The sequence below is a fragment of the Nannobrachium achirus genome (genome assembly GCF_963921795.1).
Source record: "Nannobrachium achirus genome assembly, chromosome: 17".
Classification (NCBI taxonomy): domain Eukaryota; kingdom Metazoa; phylum Chordata; class Actinopteri; order Myctophiformes; family Myctophidae; genus Nannobrachium; species Nannobrachium achirus.
Genome location: NC_137824.1, coordinates 56,500,808 through 56,521,633, shown reverse-complemented (window position 1 = coordinate 56,521,633; position 20,826 = coordinate 56,500,808). Strand labels below are relative to the sequence as shown.

The following is a 20,826-nucleotide window of genomic DNA, read 5'->3' as shown; positions in this document are numbered from 1 at the left end:
AAGCGCTATATAAATGCACCATTTACCATTTATGTCAGTATCATGGTCTGTATCATGTCAGTATCATGGTCAATAGTTGGTAAGTATCACTTTCCCCCATTCAATTCCTCATGTCATCCAGGTTGATGATGGGATTTGTCAACTTGTTCAGGAAACATGGGTCAACAGGGAACAAATGGAGATGGGATTTGCTCATAAAATATTTCTGCGGACTGCAGAGTGTTGATGGCATCTTTAAAAAGCGAAGAAACATGATCGATCGGCTGACTAACCAGTGTTTCCAAAAATGTCTAATTTTAAAATGTTTTCAAAGAATTGCCACATACTGTAGTGTAAATGCACACATTCTCTTTTTTCAAGATTTGTATGGGGCTTTTATGCCTTTATTGATAAGGACAGTATACTGACAGGAGATGGGGAGAGAGCTGGGGAGTGACACGCAGCAAAAGGTCGTCGGGATCGGGATTCGAACTCGCGACACGCTGTCAGGCATCAGATCAGAGCCTATATGTGGTATGTGCCTGGACCGCAAGGCCAGGGGGTGCCCCAAAGCATACACTTTCTTCTTTTTATGTGCCTGGACCACTAGGCCAGGGGGTGCCCCAAAGCATACACTTTCTTCTTTTTGAGCGGTGGTCACACCGTCTCCATAGCGTGGCCGTGTGTGTATCCGTGCGTGTGTGTGTGTGTCTGTCTGTGTGTCTGTAGCCTCTGGTGTATATAGCCTGAGTACCCTGGGTGACCAGAGAGGTGCTGTTGAGTCTAGCCTGGCCTGTGCATCAACTGAAACACACACACACACACACACACACACACACACACACACACGCCCCCCCCCCCCCCCCCCCCCCACCGCTCAGTTCACACGAGTGTGATTTTTATGTGCCTGGACCACTAGGCCAGGGGGTGCCCCAAAGCATACACTTTCTTCTTTTTATGTGCCTGGACCACTAGGCCAAGGGGTGCCCCAAAGCATACACTTTCTTCTTTTTATGTGCCTGGACCACTAGGCCAGGGGGTGCCCCATAAAGCATACACTTTCTTGAGTAGAAAACAAATTCAAAGAGTTTTCAAAAGAATTTCATAAATGAAAAAATAATAATCAAAGAAATTCTCTAAATTAGAAGAACGTGGAGAACGAAGAACACAAGCGAAGTCTTGTGTGCTTATCTGCAATTTTCACTCTATAGTTTGTGTCCAGTGGCGTCAGTTCAGAAAAAGCTATGGTATGGCAACATGACTGGTGTCTTGCACGCGCGCGAAGGCATGATACATTTATTTCAAGTACATTTAATTTTCCCCCCGTTTCTACGGTTTCTTGGGCTGGATATGGCAGCCTGGAACAGTTGTTCAAGTGCAGCTAAACTTGGCATATTAGTAAACGTGCCACACTTAACAATAAAATGCATTGCACCTGTGCAGCTGACCTGCGGAACCTGGGAATATACCATTCTGTCAAGATGGAGAGAATACAAGTGTGGAGAATATAATTATAATACCTTGTTAAATTTTGCATTTGTAGTTATTTTACTTTAACAACATCATAACCAGCACGGATAGACAAAGAGACATTCATAGATTTATAAAAGTAACTTTTATTCCCCCCCCTGGACCCAGGGTATGGCAGCTGCAAACCCCTGCCATACCCAATTGACGCCCCTGGTTTGTGTCCCGGGCAATCTTCTGATTTCTCTTTTGGGTCTTAAGCTAAAAAGTTTGGGAACCGCTGCTCGAAGCCACCGCCCTCCACTTCCCATACTACTCCCTTCTCCAGCCACTCTTTTATTGGAAATTGACACAGACGTCAAATGTCTAATTTATGAGTCATACCAAGATGCATGGGAGGAAGGCATACACTGTAATTGCTTAACCCAACTCCAATTCAATGTTTGTCACCAGAGCTGTAGGATTATGTCACTTTATGACGGATGTGTGTGCGTGCGTGTGTGTGTGTGTGTGTGTGTGTGTGTGTGTGTGTGTGTGTGTGTGTGTGTGTGTGTGTGTGTGTGTGTGTGTGTGTGTGTGTGTGTGTGTGTGTGTGTGTGTGTGTGTGTGTGTGTGTGTGTGTGTGTGTGTGTGTGTGTGTGTGTGTGTGTGTGCGTGTGTGTGTGTGTGTGTGCGTGCGTGCGTGCGTGCGTGCGTGCGTGCGTGCGTGCGTGCGTGCGTGCGTGCGTGCGTGCGTGCGCATTGTGCACATTGTAAAGCGCTTTGGATAAAAGCGCTATATAAATGCACCATTTACCATTTATGTCAGTATCATGGTCTGTATCATGTCAGTATCATGGTCAATAGTTGGTAAGTATCACTTTCCCCCATTCAATTCCTCATGTCATCCAGGTTGATGATGGGATTTGTCAACTTGTTCAGGAAACATGGGTCAACAGGGAACAAATGGAGATGGGATTTGCTCATAAAATATTTCTGCGGACTGCAGAGTGTTGATGGCATCTTTAAAAAGCGAAGAAACATGATCGATCGGCTGACTAACCAGTGTTTCCAAAAATGTCTAATTTTAAAATGTTTTCAAAGAATTGCCACATACTGTAGTGTAAATGCACACATTCTCTTTTTTCAAGATTTGTATGGGGCTTTTATGCCTTTATTGATAAGGACAGTATACTGACAGGAGATGGGGAGAGAGCTGGGGAGTGACACGCAGCAAAAGGTCGTCGGGATCGGGATTCGAACTCGCGACACGCTGTCAGGCATCAGATCAGAGCCTATATGTGGTATGTGCCTGGACCGCAAGGCCAGGGGGTGCCCCAAAGCATACACTTTCTTCTTTTTATGTGCCTGGACCACTAGGCCAGGGGGTGCCCCAAAGCATACACTTTCTTCTTTTTATGTGCCTGGACCACAAGGCCAGGGGGTGCCCCAAAGCATACACTTTCTTCTTTTTATGTGCCTGGACCACTAGGCCAGGGGGTGCCCCAAAGCATACACTTTCTTCTTTTTGAGCGGTGGTCACACCGTCTCCATAGCGTGGCCGTGTGTGTATCCGTGCGTGTGTGTGTGTGTCTGTCTGTGTGTCTGTAGCCTCTGGTGTATATAGCCTGAGTACCCTGGGTGACCAGAGAGGTGCTGTTGAGTCTAGCCTGGCCTGTGCATCAACTGAAACACACACACACACACACACACACACACACACACACACACACACACACACACGCCCCCCCCCCCCCCCCCCCCCACCGCTCAGTTCACACGAGTGTGATTTTTATGTGCCTGGACCACTAGGCCAGGGGGTGCCCCAAAGCATACACTTTCTTCTTTTTATGTGCCTGGACCACTAGGCCAAGGGGTGCCCCAAAGCATACACTTTCTTCTTTTTATGTGCCTGGACCACTAGGCCAGGGGGTGCCCCATAAAGCATACACTTTCTTGAGTAGAAAACAAATTCAAAGAGTTTTCAAAAGAATTTCATAAATGAAAAAATAATAATCAAAGAAATTCTCTAAATTAGAAGAACGTGGAGAACGAAGAACACAAGCGAAGTCTTGTGTGCTTATCTGCAATTTTCACTCTATAGTTTGTGTCCAGTGGCGTCAGTTCAGAAAAAGCTATGGTATGGCAACATGACTGGTGTCTTGCACGCGCGCGAAGGCATGATACATTTATTTCAAGTACATTTAATTTTCCCCCCGTTTCTACGGTTTCTTGGGCTGGATATGGCAGCCTGGAACAGTTGTTCAAGTGCAGCTAAACTTGGCATATTAGTAAACGTGCCACACTTAACAATAAAATGCATTGCACCTGTGCAGCTGACCTGCGGAACCTGGGAATATACCATTCTGTCAAGATGGAGAGAATACAAGTGTGGAGAATATAATTATAATACCTTGTTAAATTTTGCATTTGTAGTTATTTTACTTTAACAACATCATAACCAGCACGGATAGACAAAGAGACATTCATAGATTTATAAAAGTAACTTTTATTCCCCCCCCTGGACCCAGGGTATGGCAGCTGCAAACCCCTGCCATACCCAATTGACGCCCCTGGTTTGTGTCCCGGGCAATCTTCTGATTTCTCTTTTGGGTCTTAAGCTAAAAAGTTTGGGAACCGCTGCTCTAAGCCACTGCCCTCCACTTCCCATACTACTCCCTTCTCCAGCCACTCTTTTATTGGAAATTGACACAGACGTCAAATGTCTAATTTATGAGTCATACCAAGATGCATGGGAGGAAGGCATACACTGTAATTGCTTAACCCAACTCCAATTCAATGTTTGTCACCAGAGCTGTAGGATTATGTCACTTTATGACGGATGTGTGTGTGTGCGTGTGTGTGTGTGTGTGTGTGTGTGTGTGTGTGTGTGTGTGTGTGTGTGTGTGTGTGTGTGTGTGTGTGTGTGTGTGTGTGTGTGTGTGTGTGTGTGTGTGTGTGTGTGTGTGTGCGTGCGTGCGTGCGTGCGTGCGTGCGTGCGTGCGTGCGTGCGTGCGTGCGTGCGTGCGTGCGTGCGTGCGTGCGTGCGTGCGTGCGTGCGTGCGTGCGTGCGTGCGTGCGTGCGTGCGTGCGTGCGTGCGTGCATGCGCTTAATCTCTCTCTCAATTTTCTTTTTTCCCAGATTGATGTGTGTGTAACAGACATGATGGTTTATCACAGTGGTTCCCAAACATTTTAGCTCAAGACCCAAAAGAGAAATTAGAAGTTTTCACGAGACCCAAACTATTGAAAATAGCGTGCCACATTGTGAGATAGTAGATTGTGTATTTGCACTTAATGGAATTGTAGGAGTTGAGGCATTATATTTAGTTTAACTTGGTTCTGCAGATAAATATTTCATATATACAGTAACTACAAGCTCACGACTCCTCGTAATGTGAGGCATTGTGAGCTTGTAGATCGGCTATTTTCAAAATGTTTTGCCTATTTCTTGGGTAATAATTGACAATTTGGCCAATGGTACCGTCAGCTGGGGCATTAAGGCCACTGTGGCCTCAGGTCATGCCATTGGTTTGAGGGGCACAAGGCCAGACTGAGGGGCCTTCATGGCCTCCATGAAATTCCTGCCGTTTTTGATGGGTTAAACACAGATCATGACACAATAATCATGTATATTTCTTACAGATATTGCTTTAAAACACAATTCATTAGACGTTTTTGATTTAATTTTCCTTTACTGATCTATTCAGGAAGACATCAGCATCGGTATTGTCTCGTAACTTTAATCTCTTACCCACAATGCATCTGTCCAGACAGGAGAAAAGAAATCAACATGGTTACATGTAATTATTGACCCCGGGAATGGGGAAAAGCCATGTCCCATTCCATACACTGAGAAAAACAAAAAGACATAAGATGAGACAAATAAATATTAGTACAGTACACCTTTCCCTTGGCTAACATTGGTTGCAGTGACAGAGGAGTGCATCATGAAGAAGTTACAATTGCTTTTAGAAATCATACATGGAGTAACTAAGAATTGACTTTGATGCAACGCTCAAAACATACAACAGGGGTCTTCAACGTTTTCAGGCCAGGGAGGGACCCTTTAGTTGAGAGGGGAGTCGCTCTCCATTCCGACATGTCGCCACTCCGAAATTGACTTCTAATTGTCGGAGTGGCGACACTCCCATAGGGGTTAAGTTTAGGGTTAGGGTTAGAGGTAGGGTTAGTGTCGGAATGGAGACATGTCGGAATGGAGACATGTCGGATGAAGCAGGGACCCCCACATTTTCATTGATTCCATAGTTTCATTGTTTGACAGCATGAATCATCAGTGTATTTTGGATTCAGGTCAATTTGTTTTCAGATATTTAACCACTTGAACCGTCAATACTTAAAAAAACTTGACCTTTCACTCTGTACTGAGTCTGCTTTTTTCCCCCTCTACACCAAAGCTCTTTGACAAAAATAGCCGATCTACAAGCTCACATTGTGAGCTTGCTATTTTTGGCTAAGGAATTCTAAGAATATTCTAAGAATGGACGCTAGTGTTTAATATAAAAAAAGAGAAAAAAAGTTTCTATCACACAAAGATTTGGAGGACCCCCTGTAGTAACTCTGAGGACCCCCTGGGGGTCCCGGACGCCCTGTTGAAGACCCCTGACATACAACATGAACTACATAGCTATAGTGCAGAGCCAGACTCGGACTGTTTGGCCGATTTTCTTGCAGGCCCGACGTGTATAAAATACTGTACAATATTGCTGCTGGTTTCTTTGATGGGGGGCAAATGATCACTGCTCGGATGAAAACCAGTGTACTGTACCTTTGTAAGAGAAGTGTGGTGAACAAGAACAGCCTCATGGTCGTGTAAAACCTATAGCTATACTTGGTTGCGCATCGTGTCGTACACGGAATATATAGCCAATTTAAAATTTCCGCAACTAAGTATAACTCGGGCTTAAAGGGATATTTCACTTTAAAAAAAAAACTTTTGGTAATTTTATCGTCTAATCAGGCTTTTATGAACACCCTGGACAGATTTTAATTTGCTTGATTCAATATTTAGATATTTGATGTAAATGTTATCAGGCCCTCCAGGCCCTCTCCCCACACACACCCATTGTAACTTCAAACTTCATTTTAACCATGATAGATTCATTAAAAACACCCATATTTTTTTCTGGTGACTCATAATACCCTCCTATTACGTGAGCAGGTAACTCGATAACTTTATTTGTGATAATTATGTTTTGTATTTAATTTTTTCCATTTTCCCAAATAATTATTACAAATAAATGAAGAAAGTTATCGAAAAAACACAGCCTGCTCGCGTATTAGAGGGTAGTATGAGTGAGTCACCAGAAAAAATAATGGGTGTTTTAATGAATCTATCATGATTAAAATGGAGTTTGAAGTTACAATGGGTGTGTGTGTGGAGAAAAGCCCATAAGCTGTTTCCCTGTTGAAAGTGGAATATCCCTTTAAGTCTTTATTTAGTTCATTTTGGGGCTACATTACATAGCTTCCCCTAGTCCCAAGATTCTCTCCCCTTCTTAGACACACAACACACTTACATACTTACGCAGTCACTCACATACTCACACGCGCACGCACGCACGCACGCACGCACGCACAAACTAACACACACACACTTAACTCATTGAGTGCCTATCCCGAATTAGTTCGGGATATATGATCGTATCACAGGGTGCCTATCCCGAACAAGTTCGGGATATAAAAAAAAAAAAAAAAAAAAAAAAAAAAATTTTTTTTTTTTTTTGAAAAAATTTTTTTTGAATTTTTTTTTTTTTTTTTGGACCCCATCAAATCTGGTGAACATGATTTCAATCGCGATTTTGCATGTTCCACCCCCATACAACCCCATCTAACATACAGGGCAGCCATTTTTGTTTACATTACATGTAAAACATAAGGGCGATTATCTCAAGAATGCCTGAACGGATTTCCAATCGGATTTTTTTGTTTGAAAGCTGTGAACAAACTGCACAAATCCACTCTGGATTGCATTGGATTTTTCAGAGCTCATTCTTCTCTGTTTTTTTCCCATGCATGAGGTGTGCAAGGTTTAATCATGGCTAAGTTGACGAAAATAAGGCTTCTAAAATGCTTGGTAGCCAATAGCTAACTTCAAGCTAACTTCATCCTCTTCCTGTACATGCAGTCATGCACAAAGGAAAGTGTTCAGGCAAGTCATGGCTGCAGGGCTTCTGCATATACCAGCATATCTCTATGGGATTTTCTCTGGCCACTGGGCGCCCTCTAGTGGTGAAAGGGGTGGCACTAAATGAGTTAATCGCCAATCATAAAAAGCAGCAGTTTTTTGCAATTGTCTCGATCAGTACGTCAAGTCAAGCTAGGAGCTGCAACAACACAGATGAGTCCACACAGCAGAGCGAAACAGCTAATTTATACTTCAGTGCATGACCGGGTCATGACCCGGAAATAACATATCGCTCACTTATTTTTGGCGAGTGCCGGTTGTACGGTGAAGTATGAATTATGTTTAATACAGAAATAGGCTGGCTGAAGCCTTTTGTCCAGCTCCAGTCTTTTCTGTCCAACGATGACCCCTTCTCGCTGTCGCTCTGAAGGCAAATGTTTGAAACGTACGTTTGGCAAGGAGACACAAGACAGGTGCTCTACGCTGTTGTTGATCTCTGCGGGAGTGTCCTCATTACCCCTTTTATCAGGGGTGTCTCGCTAGGCCGATGTGTGCGCACACACTTGTATGCGCACGTCCGTGGCATGTGTACGAAGGCTCCTGTAATATAGAGTAGGATATATTTGGGATATATATGTGTCTCCTCGTTAAAGTATGTGTGGGTAGGGGTTGCATATCTTTGGACTCAGCAAATTATTCTTGAACAATATGGATCAACAACGTATGTTGCTCCAACCTCTCTCTCCATCCCCCCCTCTTTGCCAACAAAAAACAAAATCAAAGGAGAGCGTTGTCTCCACAAATCAAGAAATCAACCTTGTGACCTTAAAAACCAACCTTGTTTTCTGCATGCTATACCCCATATTGTCCTGTTAGGCCTGCTATAGTCTTGCGTAGCCAGACAACTATTCCACAATCTCTGAATGCTATATAGAGCCTGGAACGACATCTCCTGAACGGCCAGTATCGGAAGTAGCCAGTGCTGCACTGAACTGTAGTTCCATTGGAAACATAACAGAAACACACTCGCACAGACAGAGTCATTCGAGCGGCATATTCTTGTTATGGGTGTATAGTTTAAGACAACATTTGAAAACATTATGGAAGTAACACCAACAACACCAGAGAAAGACGAAATAACACTCCTTAAAATATTGAAAGGAGACATAACGCTTCCAGTAGGACATGTTATTGCTACTGCACCAAGGGAGCGGGTGCGTCACATCCGCTTTATCTCACACTCTACATTTTTATTTCTGTCTCCCAGACTGTATGCCGGGAGCATTTGCAAATCACGTTAGGCAACAGTCTGGCCACGCGAGACTAGGCCTGCTATAACTGAGCAGAGATGTATTACGTGTGGCTATATGGGAGGAGAGAGAAATTACTAAAAGAATGAAGAGAGTATAAAACCAATTCAAGTTTGAAAGAAAAATAAGCCCCACTAGTGGCCCCTAGAGGCTGTGCTGCGCCTTACGCCCAACTGGACCCAAGTGTTTTGAATCGCCTAACATTGACATCTTTATAGAGCCCTGTGCTCTCACTAGAGGCGCTAAAATATATACATTTTAAAGTGGATATTTTGGCCTGATAGTGGCTCTAGAGGAAAGGTCACGAGGTCACTCAAATGGTTAGGGTTCCTCCTCTGGGGCGCATGAATGCACTCAGCAGGTTTCATAGCAATACCAGCTTGTGTGCGTAAGTGCAAGAGGACTGTGGACAGTTTGGCTTAAGGGTGGTGATAGAGCAGGGGTCTTCAACGCTTTCAGGCCAAGGACCCCTTAGTTTGAGACATCTTGTGGATGGAACAATCAACCAATCAACTGACCAAAAATGGCCAGCTGGCCTTCTATGAACCATGGATGGGACACTATAGAGGAAAGGCCATATCACAGAAAGCGGCAGAATTCATCCTCCAGGGAGCATGAATTTGCCCAGCACATTCCATGGCAATCCAGACAGTATATTACATCATCCAGGCATGTGCACACATAGACATGAAAGGGGCTTGAGCCCCTGGCCTTTTACCCGTCTGTAAAAAGTGCCCTCTCAAGACCATGAATGCTGTTTTTACAATGGTGAAAGAAATGCAAATGCCCCTCTTTCCATGCCATACCTGAAGGTTTTCAAAACTCTCCATTCCAAACTCTCTCTGCCTTTTCCAAAAACCCTTTGAATGCAGCATCTTATGTTGACAGAATTGCCCTCTCTGTGTAGAAAACCATGCTTTTATGCTTAGCTTAGTGTGGTATCATCAAGTACTGAAAATAGCCGACCTCCAGCTTGGAGGTCTGCTATTTTCAATATTTTCACGAAAATGCCCTTTTAGTCAGTTATATGTCAGCTCCTGCCTCCCTAACATTCTCTGCGCGTCTCTGACATCATCAGTATATTACATCATGTGGATGGGCCGATCGACCATTCACAACTGACTGAAATGGCCAGATGACCTAGCCTGGTTAATAAACCAGACTGCACAACACCACCCCCTGTTGGTAGTGGTGGTGTTGCGTAGTCTGGCCCTTCACATTAAATAAGCTTTTTCACCAGCCCTCAGAAAGGGCAAGCCAATCAGGGCTGTAGGCTTGGGGCACGTGGTGGGTGGTGGCCTGGTTCAAAACCATTCAGCCAATCAGGCGAGTCTGTGTGTATTCAAACACATTCCCCCCTCCACTCTTATTACAGACATCAAACAGATTGTAGTCTTTGATGCTTTCAGTGACTAACGAGCTATTGACACTTGTATGGTTCAATCAATTACAGCAGCTCACAAGCACTTTGATGTTCAGAGGGAGCAATTAAGAGCAAGTCAACTTAACATTTTTTTAAAACACCCCTTGGAAATGAAAATTCTGCTCCCGAGGCCAGACTAATATCCGACACGCAGTGAGGAATTACTATGAGCAACGCCAGGCTACAGATGACCTGCTATGAACCATTCACAGGTACCATTTTGAAACATATCCTCAAAAACTGTGTCTACCCCCCATTCAACTGCAATTGTTTCCCGCTGCAGACGCAGCAGTCAGACCTGTCTGTCTACAGAAAAGCAGGAAGGCCCTGTCAATCATCCAGCCATATCTCCCACGAAAAGTAGCTTTGCGTCGCAGTTTGAAATGAAAGTAAACTGAGCTCTCAGCTTTGCTGTGTCTGACAACATATGAGTGAAGAAGATTAAAAGAAATTCAGAGGACGAAGGATATAGAGCAGGCCAGGGGTCTTCAACGTTTTCAGGCCAAGGACCCCTTAGTTCAGAGAGAGATGAAGCAGGGACCCCAACAAACTTTTCATAGATTCCATATAGTTTCATCGTTTGACAGCACAATCATCATCATATTTAACCACTTGAACGTCAATACTTAATAAACTTGACCTTTCACTCTGTACTTAGTCTGCTCTTTTTCCCCTCCACACCAAAGCTCTTTGCCGAAAATAGCCGATCTACAAGCTCACAACGCCTCGCAGCGCGAGGCGTTGTGAGCTTGTAGATATGCTATTTTTGGCTAAAGTTCTCAGAATATGGATGCTGGGGTTCAATTGGTTAATATAAAAAAGGAGAAAAAAAGTTTCCATTACTCAAAGATTTGGAGGCCCCCCCCTGTAACTCTGAGGACCCCCTAGGGGTCCCGGACCCCCTGTTGAAGACCTCCGATGTAGAGGATGAGAGTATAAGGAAGGAGGCAGTAGAGGGGTGAGGCATATTATTACAGTCACTTATTGTCCCTGCCATATGCAAGAGAGCAGAGGAAAACCGGTGAGAACGTGATGATGCTCGCCAGATATGTGTCGACTTGTTATTTGCGGTGGGGGGCTCAAGTCCATTTTGAGGTCAAGGGGGGGTTTGATGTTCAGTTCAAAGGTCAATTGTCTGTGTTCAGTTTCAGTTTTTTATGCGTCATCAATAATGGGTGTGTTGTAACTCTGGAAGAGGGGCTGCATGAACAGGCCGAGGGTCCCCACCACGCACACCATCACAAAGATCCATAGGAACAGGCGATCGATCACCATGGCCACGTATTTCCAGTCCTCAATGATCTATAGTGACAAAGAGAACATACTGTTAAATGCAACTCCCATTCATATAACAGAATTAACACTTTCAGAATTTCACTTTAAAAAAAAAAAACTTTCGGTCATTTTATCATCTAATCAGGCATTTATGGACACCTTGAACAGATTTTAATTTGCTTCATTCAATATTTAGATATTTGATGTAAATGTTATCAGTCCTCGTCCTCCAGGAGGAGGGCCCCATACACACCCATTGTAACTTCAAACTCCATTTTAACCACGATAGATTCATTGAAAACACCCATTAATGTTTCTGGTGACTCATACTAACCTCCTAATACGTGAGCAGGCCGTGTTTTTTGATAACTTTTTGGTATATGTATATAATGGTATATTCCCAGATTCCGCAGGTCAGCTGCACAGGTGCAATGCACTATTGTCAATTGTGACACGTTTAACATGCCAAATTTAGCTGCACTTGAACAACCGTTCCAGGCTGCCATATCCAGCCCAAGAAACCGTAGAAACGTGGGGAAAATTGAATATACTTCTTAAAATAAATGTATCATGCCTGTTGCTAAGGTATGGATGGCAACATGACTGGTGTCTTGCACACGTGCGAAGGCGCACGTACAAGACACCAGTCATGTTGCCATACCTTAGCTTTTTCTGAACTGACGCCACTGCCGGGATTAGTATCTCAAACTATGAATGTGAAACACTGCAGTGGCAGACTAATAGACCAGGACAACTGTTGTAATGCTGTCTTGAAATATGATAATGAAAGCATGGCGTGTGAAAAATTCGCTGCGAGAGCGGTCACTGTGAATCTCTGTGGGCTGTGTTTTGGGCTTCGTTGATGGCATGGCTGCTTTTAGACATGCACAAGAGCGTGATAAATGGGGTGCCTGCCTGGACACATGCACAAATCAAAGTTGCTCTTCCAAAGCTGAGTACAACTCTGTACAATAACTCTGTGTGCCATTCATCATGTGTGTTGTTTGATATCATTATCAAACAACTTTCTCCAAGAGTGCAAAAGCATACTTTGTGATCTTGTGTCTTCTGCCTGCCCGGGAGAACATGCATTATCAAGTACTTCTTGAATGCTTATTTTACAAGAATATATAGATTGCTTTGAATCTTGTAGGTTACACTGGATATGCTGCTTTAATAAATACAATGCACACATCAAAATGAGAACTAGAGTCCCACCTAAAAATTGTCTCAACAGTGTTTATTTGTTTAGTGTCAACTACATACAGTGTTATGTGCATCTTAAGGGCCCCACCATTAATTTCACATTTGTTTTTTGGTCTTCCCAGTGTCTCTTCCAGCCCCCCCCCCCCCAAAAAAAAACTATTCATTAACTCTCAGCCTTGCCTTTCATTTCAGTGATTTTCTAAATGGGCGTGTCTGAACGGTACTCTTTGGAAATCGGGCCCCATTCTATGTCACAGGGGGCTCATTTACTATTGGGCCCCCTCGAGAAGGGGGCGGTACTTTTTGGGAGGCTATATTCTATTGAGACTATATATATGAGGTGGAACCATGAGGTAAAGTGGTGCTAAAATTGGAACGATACAGAGAAGATTACGATTGACTCTACATGGTTCTCATCGTGGTTCTCTAATATTCCCTGTATTGCTCCAATTTTAGCCCAAAGACAGCGCCCCGTTGCCAACAAAGGGCATTTTGGTATTGCATCTGAAATGGCTTGGAATTAGAGACAGACAGAACATGAAATTTCAATATATGAGTGGTTGTTTAGGCTAAAACCTGTATAAAACCGTATTATGGACCAATATTTATATAAAATATATATATTTAAAAGCATGGTGGGGCCCCTTTAAAACACACATGCATGCACGCACACACGCACACACGCACATACTCACACTCACACGCACACGCACACACACACACACACGCACACGCACACGCACACGCACACACACACACACACACACACGCCCAATACACACCCCTTCGTCGTCGTCCTCGCTCTTCATCTTCTCGGCGATGTACCGCACTCCGTCCACCGCCTCCTCCATGTCGATGTTGCACTTGAGCGTCATCCTCTTCCTGAACTCCGTGTTCTCCGACATGTCGCTGATCCTCCAGCTGTAGCGCTTGGTCGACTCCTCGTTCACGTAGAAGGACGAGGAGGAGTCCGCCACTCCGGACCCCCCGGCGCCCGCCCCGGACGACGACAGCGTCCCGTCGCTCCCCCGGAGCTTCAGGTCCGAGTAGGAGCGCTGCTGGTGCTTCTTCCGGAACCGCTCGCGGATGTTGGACCGGCCGGGCCGGCGCATGAACAGGAAGGAGGGCAGCCGGTACAGGAAGACGCGCTTGACCCAGGGGGGCATGGTGTGCGTGCTGGGCGAGCGGTGGTGCACGTTGAGCACGCACACGCTGGTGACGATGGAGAAGGTGACCAGCACCATGGTGAACATCAGGTACTTCCCGATCAGAGGCACGGCTAGGGACGTGGGCGGCACGATCTTGGAGATCAGGAGCAGGAACACGGTGAGGGCCAGCAGCACCGAGATGCACAGCGTCATCTTCTCCCCGCAGTCCGACGGGAGGTAGAACACCAGGATGGCCAGGGAGGTGATCAGGACGCAGGGGATGATCAGGTTGATGGTGTAGAACAGGGGCTTCCTCTTGATGATGAAGTCGTAGGTGATGTCGACGTAGGTGACGTCGTTGGGGTCCTCGTTCTTGCGCCCGGGCAGCGAGACGATGTCCCACTCGCCGCTGGGCTTGAAGTCGTCGCGGCTGGCATAGTCGGTGGTCAGTATGAGGTCGATCTCGGTGTGGTCGTAGGTCCAGGAGCGGAACTTGAGGGTGCAGTTCTGCTGGTCGAACGGGAAGTCGCGCACCTCGATCTTGCAGGCCGACTTGTAGATGGCGGGCGGCAGCCAGTTCACCTCGCCGTTGTGGGAGATCACAGCGTTGGAGTAGAAGGAGACCTCGTATGTTCCATCGGCACTGAGTGGGGGCGAGGTGCGGGGTAAGGAGAAGGCAGGAGAAAAGAGGAAACAGGAAGAGAGAAGAAAGTGAAAAGTTAAAAAATAACATTCTCAAAACTCATCACATCTCTCACACCATCTTTGCAAAAGTATGCAAAAACTTAAAGAGGTGGTGCAATAGTTTTGTTCTTTTTATGGTTTTCATGTGTCTATGAGGTTGACAGTATTTCATTAGACCCCCTGGCGTGGTTGTTATGAGGGGGACTGCCCATAAGTCCGAAGGTTCATTAGTCCGAAGGTTCATTAGTCCGAATTTAGTTAGGGTTACTGAGGTTAGGGTTAGGGTTAGGGTTTAGAGTTAGGCATAGTATTCTAAACAAATTCGGACAAATGAACCTTCGGACTAATGAACCTTCGGACCAATACCATGGCACCGTTATGAGCAATTTTGTATTCCCTTTGTATTTTGTATTTCTTCCTGGAGGCTGACACCTTGTGAGTCAAGAGTGCCAATCCAAAAACACAAATTTAATGACATCATATAATCATCCCCTCTCCTTTTACCATTCACCCAACACTGTGGGTGTGGCTAACTTCAGCTGGGTCACCACCCACCATGACAACCAGGCATACTTAATGAACTGGTGGGTGTGGCCACATACAAACCTAATTTTGACTCTTTCTGTACACTCTTTTGGAAAAAATCCTCCACCTAGAATAATAATAACACCTGATAATCATGTTTAAGGGGTGAAATAAATCATGGCACTGCATCTTTAAAGGCCCGCTGATACGCCCCGAAATTATAATAGTATGATACTATTGATACCATCACGTGGTCTCTCTGAAGTGTACACAGTGTAATCTGCCCCTCGCCCCCCAACAACAGCTGGCCAGTACAGTAAGTAGTCTAAGTACAGTCAATTAATTTGATTGGCTTATAATTGCGCATTCCCACAATGACGTCCTAAAAATATTAACTTGTTTTTTAAGATGATTTCTTAAGGTGACAGTACCCCTTTAGGTGACATAGCCCCTTTAAGGCAAACCAGTTAAGTGCATTTAGCTTACGGTGATTCTTACGGTGAAAAGTGAACCGTTTAATTGGGACAATCAATGTTAAGGGTAGTGACCGTTATTGTGTGTCTGCTGAGGTGGAATTCAAAACAAATGTGAATACATCGGAGGCTGGCGACAGACGGTAAGGTAGCAGTTAGCATGGACCTCAACAACAGTCTTGGGTGACAACCCTCCATCCAGGACACAAACCAAAGATGGCATCAACTGCCCATCCCCACCCCAAAGCTGCTGAGATTGCGTTTTCTTTCTGGCCAAGGCTGCAGGTGTTGCATTATACATCAATGGCCTATCAATTATACAGCAGGTCAAGACTCCAGCCATCACACTTGCTCTCTAATGCTTCAGGCCTTCTGTGAATATGCAGATTGGTTAAATATGTAGGGGGACCACCTGTCGATTGTGACCTCCTGTCCCATCTTGGACCTGGACTTGGGCTGAGTCAGACCCAAACATAATGTTCAACCTTTAGAAGCAGCAAATGCATTGAATTGCATATTCAGACCTGTGCAAATAAGGCTGTCAAGAAAATGGCCATTGCTTGCAGTGTATTGCAAAGTATTGAAAGAACTATAAACTCACCACATAACCACACACTAACTAGGTATACTTTCTTGTACGTCAAACAACTCAGCACACCAGTTCAAAAGGCCCTTTTGGAGGTGCGTCAGGCAGTAATGCCCAGCATTGTCCCCGGTAGATGTATGTGTATGTGTATGTATGTACATAGGCCTACATAGGCACGGAGTGCCGCTCTGCGAGCTTGTAGATCTGCTATTTTTGAAAAATCCTGAAAATGTGTGCAAATCTTTGAATATATATTACTCAAATCTCTGCTCCTATTTTTTGAGATGGGGGTCCAAAGCCAACTACATATAATTCTAGAGAACCACTGACATAGACATTTTCAAAAAAAAGAAAGAAAAAAAGTATTTACCAAGACATTTATAGAATCGAGTCCAAAAATATTCAAAGACTTGCACAAATCTTCACAATTTAAAAAAATAGCGGCACTCGGCGGCGGCGCCATGCTGCGAGCTTGTATATCTGCTATGTTTTAATAGCTAAAGCATAAAATAATGGTTAAAGTCATAATGCATTCCAGATGGCCTGGCTCAGGACGCTGCTGAGGCCATAATTAAGTCAGATTGTGCTGACATGGCAATAGAGGGTATGTACGTGACATCATCCTCATACCCAGAAGTTATGCAGGAACGCCTACTGAATGGCAAAAAACTACTTTCTGGCCTTGACAGCACATACATCAAAAACAGAAACGTCCTATCTGATTGCATTAAACAACGTTAAACCCACTTTGTGCACTCACTTTGCCACTCGATTTGCCACTCACTTTATGCATGCACAAGCACATACCCTCTATTGGTCGGTGGAAGGACCCAAAAGCAGACTCACTGATAGCAGAAACTAGTCCTTTACTGAAGAATCTCAAGACAGAGAAACAGGAACTTGGAAGTAACAGGAAACTAGAACTGGAAGACCAAAAATAATCACACTGGAAATGTTTTTAACCAAAGAAGACACTTGGAATGCTGCCTTTAAAAATTCACACCCTAGGTGAGGTTGACAAAATGGCCTTTCTGTGTGGAGTTTGCATGTTCTCCCCGTGTCTCCTAGGGTAGGTACCCTCACAAAAAACATGCAGTAATCCTGGTCTCTATACTGCCTCCCCTTGGCCAGCGGGGCGCCCGATGGAGGGGAAGGAACAGGTTGGAATAACGTTTTCCTGCCACGCACTACGTCCAACCGCGGAAACTCCTCCCTGTCAGGTGAAAAGAAGCAACTTGGACTCCTCATGCATAGAAGGAAGCATGTGGTCAGTCCGTTGTCTCCCCAGGGCCCAGGTTGGCAGAGGGAGTGTAGCGCCCAGGATTACGTAAGATAACTGACACCAGGTGAAAAATGGGTTACAAAATTGTGTGATAACATTTTTAAATAAAATAAAAATGTACAAGACACTAGCGAGGTGTTGGTTGTATGGGCCACTAATGACAACACTTCAATGTCACTTTATTACGTCAGACAGCTCACAGGGGTGTGAGAACTTGACACAAACCTCCCTGTCTCTACACAGCAACATTTGGAGGGGTATTCTATAGTCCCCCCAGGAATCCACGGAGAAAAATTCGTGATTCCGCGGAGAACAATCCTGATTCTGCGGAATTCTGTGGTGAACAATTCTTGATTCCGTGGACATTAAAAAACAACCTAGAATGACCAGTTATCAAGCTAAAAAGGATATAGTTCTAATAATCAAGTAAAACCCTTCATGAAATAGCTACAATTAATTGTAATTAGTGATTAGAATAATCAAATAATCATTTTTGAGAATAAAAATCTAATATTAAATCTATTATTTTTTTAATTGTTATTGTTTTTAATAATTACTTTCTGTTGCAAAGACTATATTGTCATGCAAACCCTGCCCATAGTAACCACATTTTAGAGGATAGCCTACCTACTACCTAGTATGGGTGTAATATTTATTTATTCTCTTCTGCATTAGCATTGTTATTGCCAGGACCATAGAGGCATAGAGAGGAACTATAGTTCAGGACACAGTTTCTGTCAGGAAGGAATGTGGGACCGGACCAATACAGCGTCAGTGCAACTAGCAGGAGGGAAGCTAAGCTATTCCCCCAGGCTCTGTATGAGGTGGCCACTGGCCATACCATACGTACACATCGTTTTATAATAGTAGTAATGACTACTCCCGCCGCTCTGCTGCCACTCGCGACCGTTATTCCGCGGACGTCAGAAAAGTCCGCGAATGGCCGAGAAATCCGCGGGTGGTCGCGAATTCTGCGATAAATTCTGTGATCGCGGAATCGCGAATTCCTGGGGGGACTAATTCTAACTCTGAAAGCTGGACTACAGATTCAGAGCGAAATGTACCCTAAAATATATATAGTACATTTTACAGTGTTTATTTAACTCTGAAAGTTTACTAATGGAACCAAATGGACCTGTAGTCACGCTTCCATAGACCATTCTATTAGCCAATGCTTTTAGCGCACACACACACACGCACACGCACACGCACACGCACACACACACACAAAACATACTTGTTGTAGAGGACGATGTCTGGCAGCCAAATATGTTGTGATGGGAGGCGAACCTTCTGGATTCCTTCATATTCGTCAGGATCCCACATTAATCTGTAGTCTTTCCACTCCTGAGGGACAAACACACAGTAGTAAGTAGGGGTGTAACGATTAAGCAATATTACACGAGAGGGTGTGCATATAACACGGTTATCCTGCACGACAGCCTTACCGCAGCAACGAGCCGACAGGCGAGTTCCGTAGGTAGGGCTGGAGTGCAGGATAACCGTGTTATATGCAGACCCTCGAGTGTAATATTGCGATTATACAACTGTTGCCCTTAAAAAAAAACACGTCAACTTCATTTCATTGTAATTAAGATATTAGCTAGGAATTTGTAATTTTTTAATGCCACATTTAGCTACTATGTCCCAGAACGTTACATGAAAATGGCTAGCCAGCCGCCTAGCATAGTGTGGGGAGAGAGGCGCGCTTGCTGTCTTTCGTGACCAACGCAGCTGATTTCTTCACTTGATGAGAGACAGTGCATCTGTGCTCGTTATATGCACGGTTGGAGAGCCCGTTTTCCATTGATTGCCCGACTACCTGTTGTATAATACATTTTAATAGCGATTCGATACATATCACGATACATGGTTGACGATACGATGCATGGACAATATTGGTTCATTCATGGCGATACGATATGATTCGATTCAATGATTTAAAATCGATATAGTAACTATTTAGCAAATAAATTACATCTGTGTGAAAGGTGTGGATAGTGCAGGTTTTTAAGGGAAACATATTATATATTATGGATATAAATAAGTAAACACAGTGATTATCTGCCAAATACATTGACATTGTATATTGACAAACCTGCACCTTGACATGTACTCAGAGATTACACACATTTATCGATAGACCAGTGTAGCTAAATGGAAAGGAAAAGTAATTAAACCTCTCCTTTTAATTTTTTCTTCTTAAAAATGATAAATACAATGCACAAGTAGGTAGTATCGATACAATCGATGCTTTGCACTGCCGATTCGATGCGATACAAAATAAAACGATACGATACGATTTTTAGCCGTTTTCCGATATACTTCGATTTTCTACGTTTAAAACGATATTTCGATACAGTTACTATATTGTTACACCCCTAGTAGTAAGTAATAAGCACAATACTACACACAAGATCACATGCAAGAATGTGCGTGCAATTGCAACATTGTATACTGTACACAACATAACCATGGTGTCTATAAACACACTCACGATTCCAAAACATACACACACACACAGGCACACACAAAAGCAAACATGCTCGCACACCCAGTGCACATCCCAGCAAGCACGGTCAGGATCTGGACCAATCAGTGACGTCTCGATTGGGGCCAGATCAAGTCAAACCATGACTAGTCAGATCTGGCCTAGAATATCACCTGATTTCAACCAACATAAATCCTGCCCACGAAAACGGACATCCTGGATTAATCAGAGAGGGTCCGATCGAGGCCAGATAAATATCATAACTAGTCAGATATGTCCCAGAATATAACCTTATATGCTCATATTTCAACTAACATTACAAACAATAACAATAATCCTGTCAAACAAAAAAGTCCATATGATATCCTGGTAATGACATGAAGATCATCCCCATAATGGGCTGTGATCTGGCCGAGATCTGAACGTCACCGGAGTCACCGGAGGACGTTATCATAACGTCATCATGACGTCATTTGGCTTGCAGGGATGTTACATAGTAGTGTACTGAGATAGCTGCATCTGGTGTGTGTGCACGTGTGTGTGAGGAGCCCTGAGGAGGTCAGGGAACACAGAGACATGGTAGAACATGGAGGATGTGAGGAGCCCTGAGGAGCTCAGGGAACACAGAGACATGGTAGAACATGGAGGATGTGAGGAGCCCTGAGGAGCTCAGGGAACACAGAGACATGGTAGAACATGGAGGATGTGAGGAGCCCTGAGGAGCTCAGGGAACACAGAGACATGGTAGAACATGGAGGATGCCTCACAGAGACATGGTAGAACATGGAGGATGCCTCACAGAGACATGGTAGAACATGGAGGATGCCTCACAGAGACATGGTAGAACATG

General features: G+C 44.3%; 1 protein-coding gene across 1 annotated transcript in view; it reads right to left on the bottom strand.

The window, feature by feature from the left end:
* Positions 1-11,461: 11,461 nt before the first annotated feature.
* Positions 11,462-20,826, bottom strand: part of chrnb5b (cholinergic receptor, nicotinic, beta 5b) — a gene marked incomplete at both ends in the record, with an annotated part of 49,147 nt that continues 39,782 nt past the window's right edge. The window contains 3 exons of the mRNA XM_080745856.1: positions 11,462-11,608; positions 13,570-14,578; positions 18,723-18,832. Coding sequence (XP_080601982.1) covers positions 11,462-11,608; positions 13,570-14,578; positions 18,723-18,832 — 1,266 coding nt within the window. The remainder of the gene's footprint in view (positions 11,609-13,569; positions 14,579-18,722; positions 18,833-20,826) is intronic.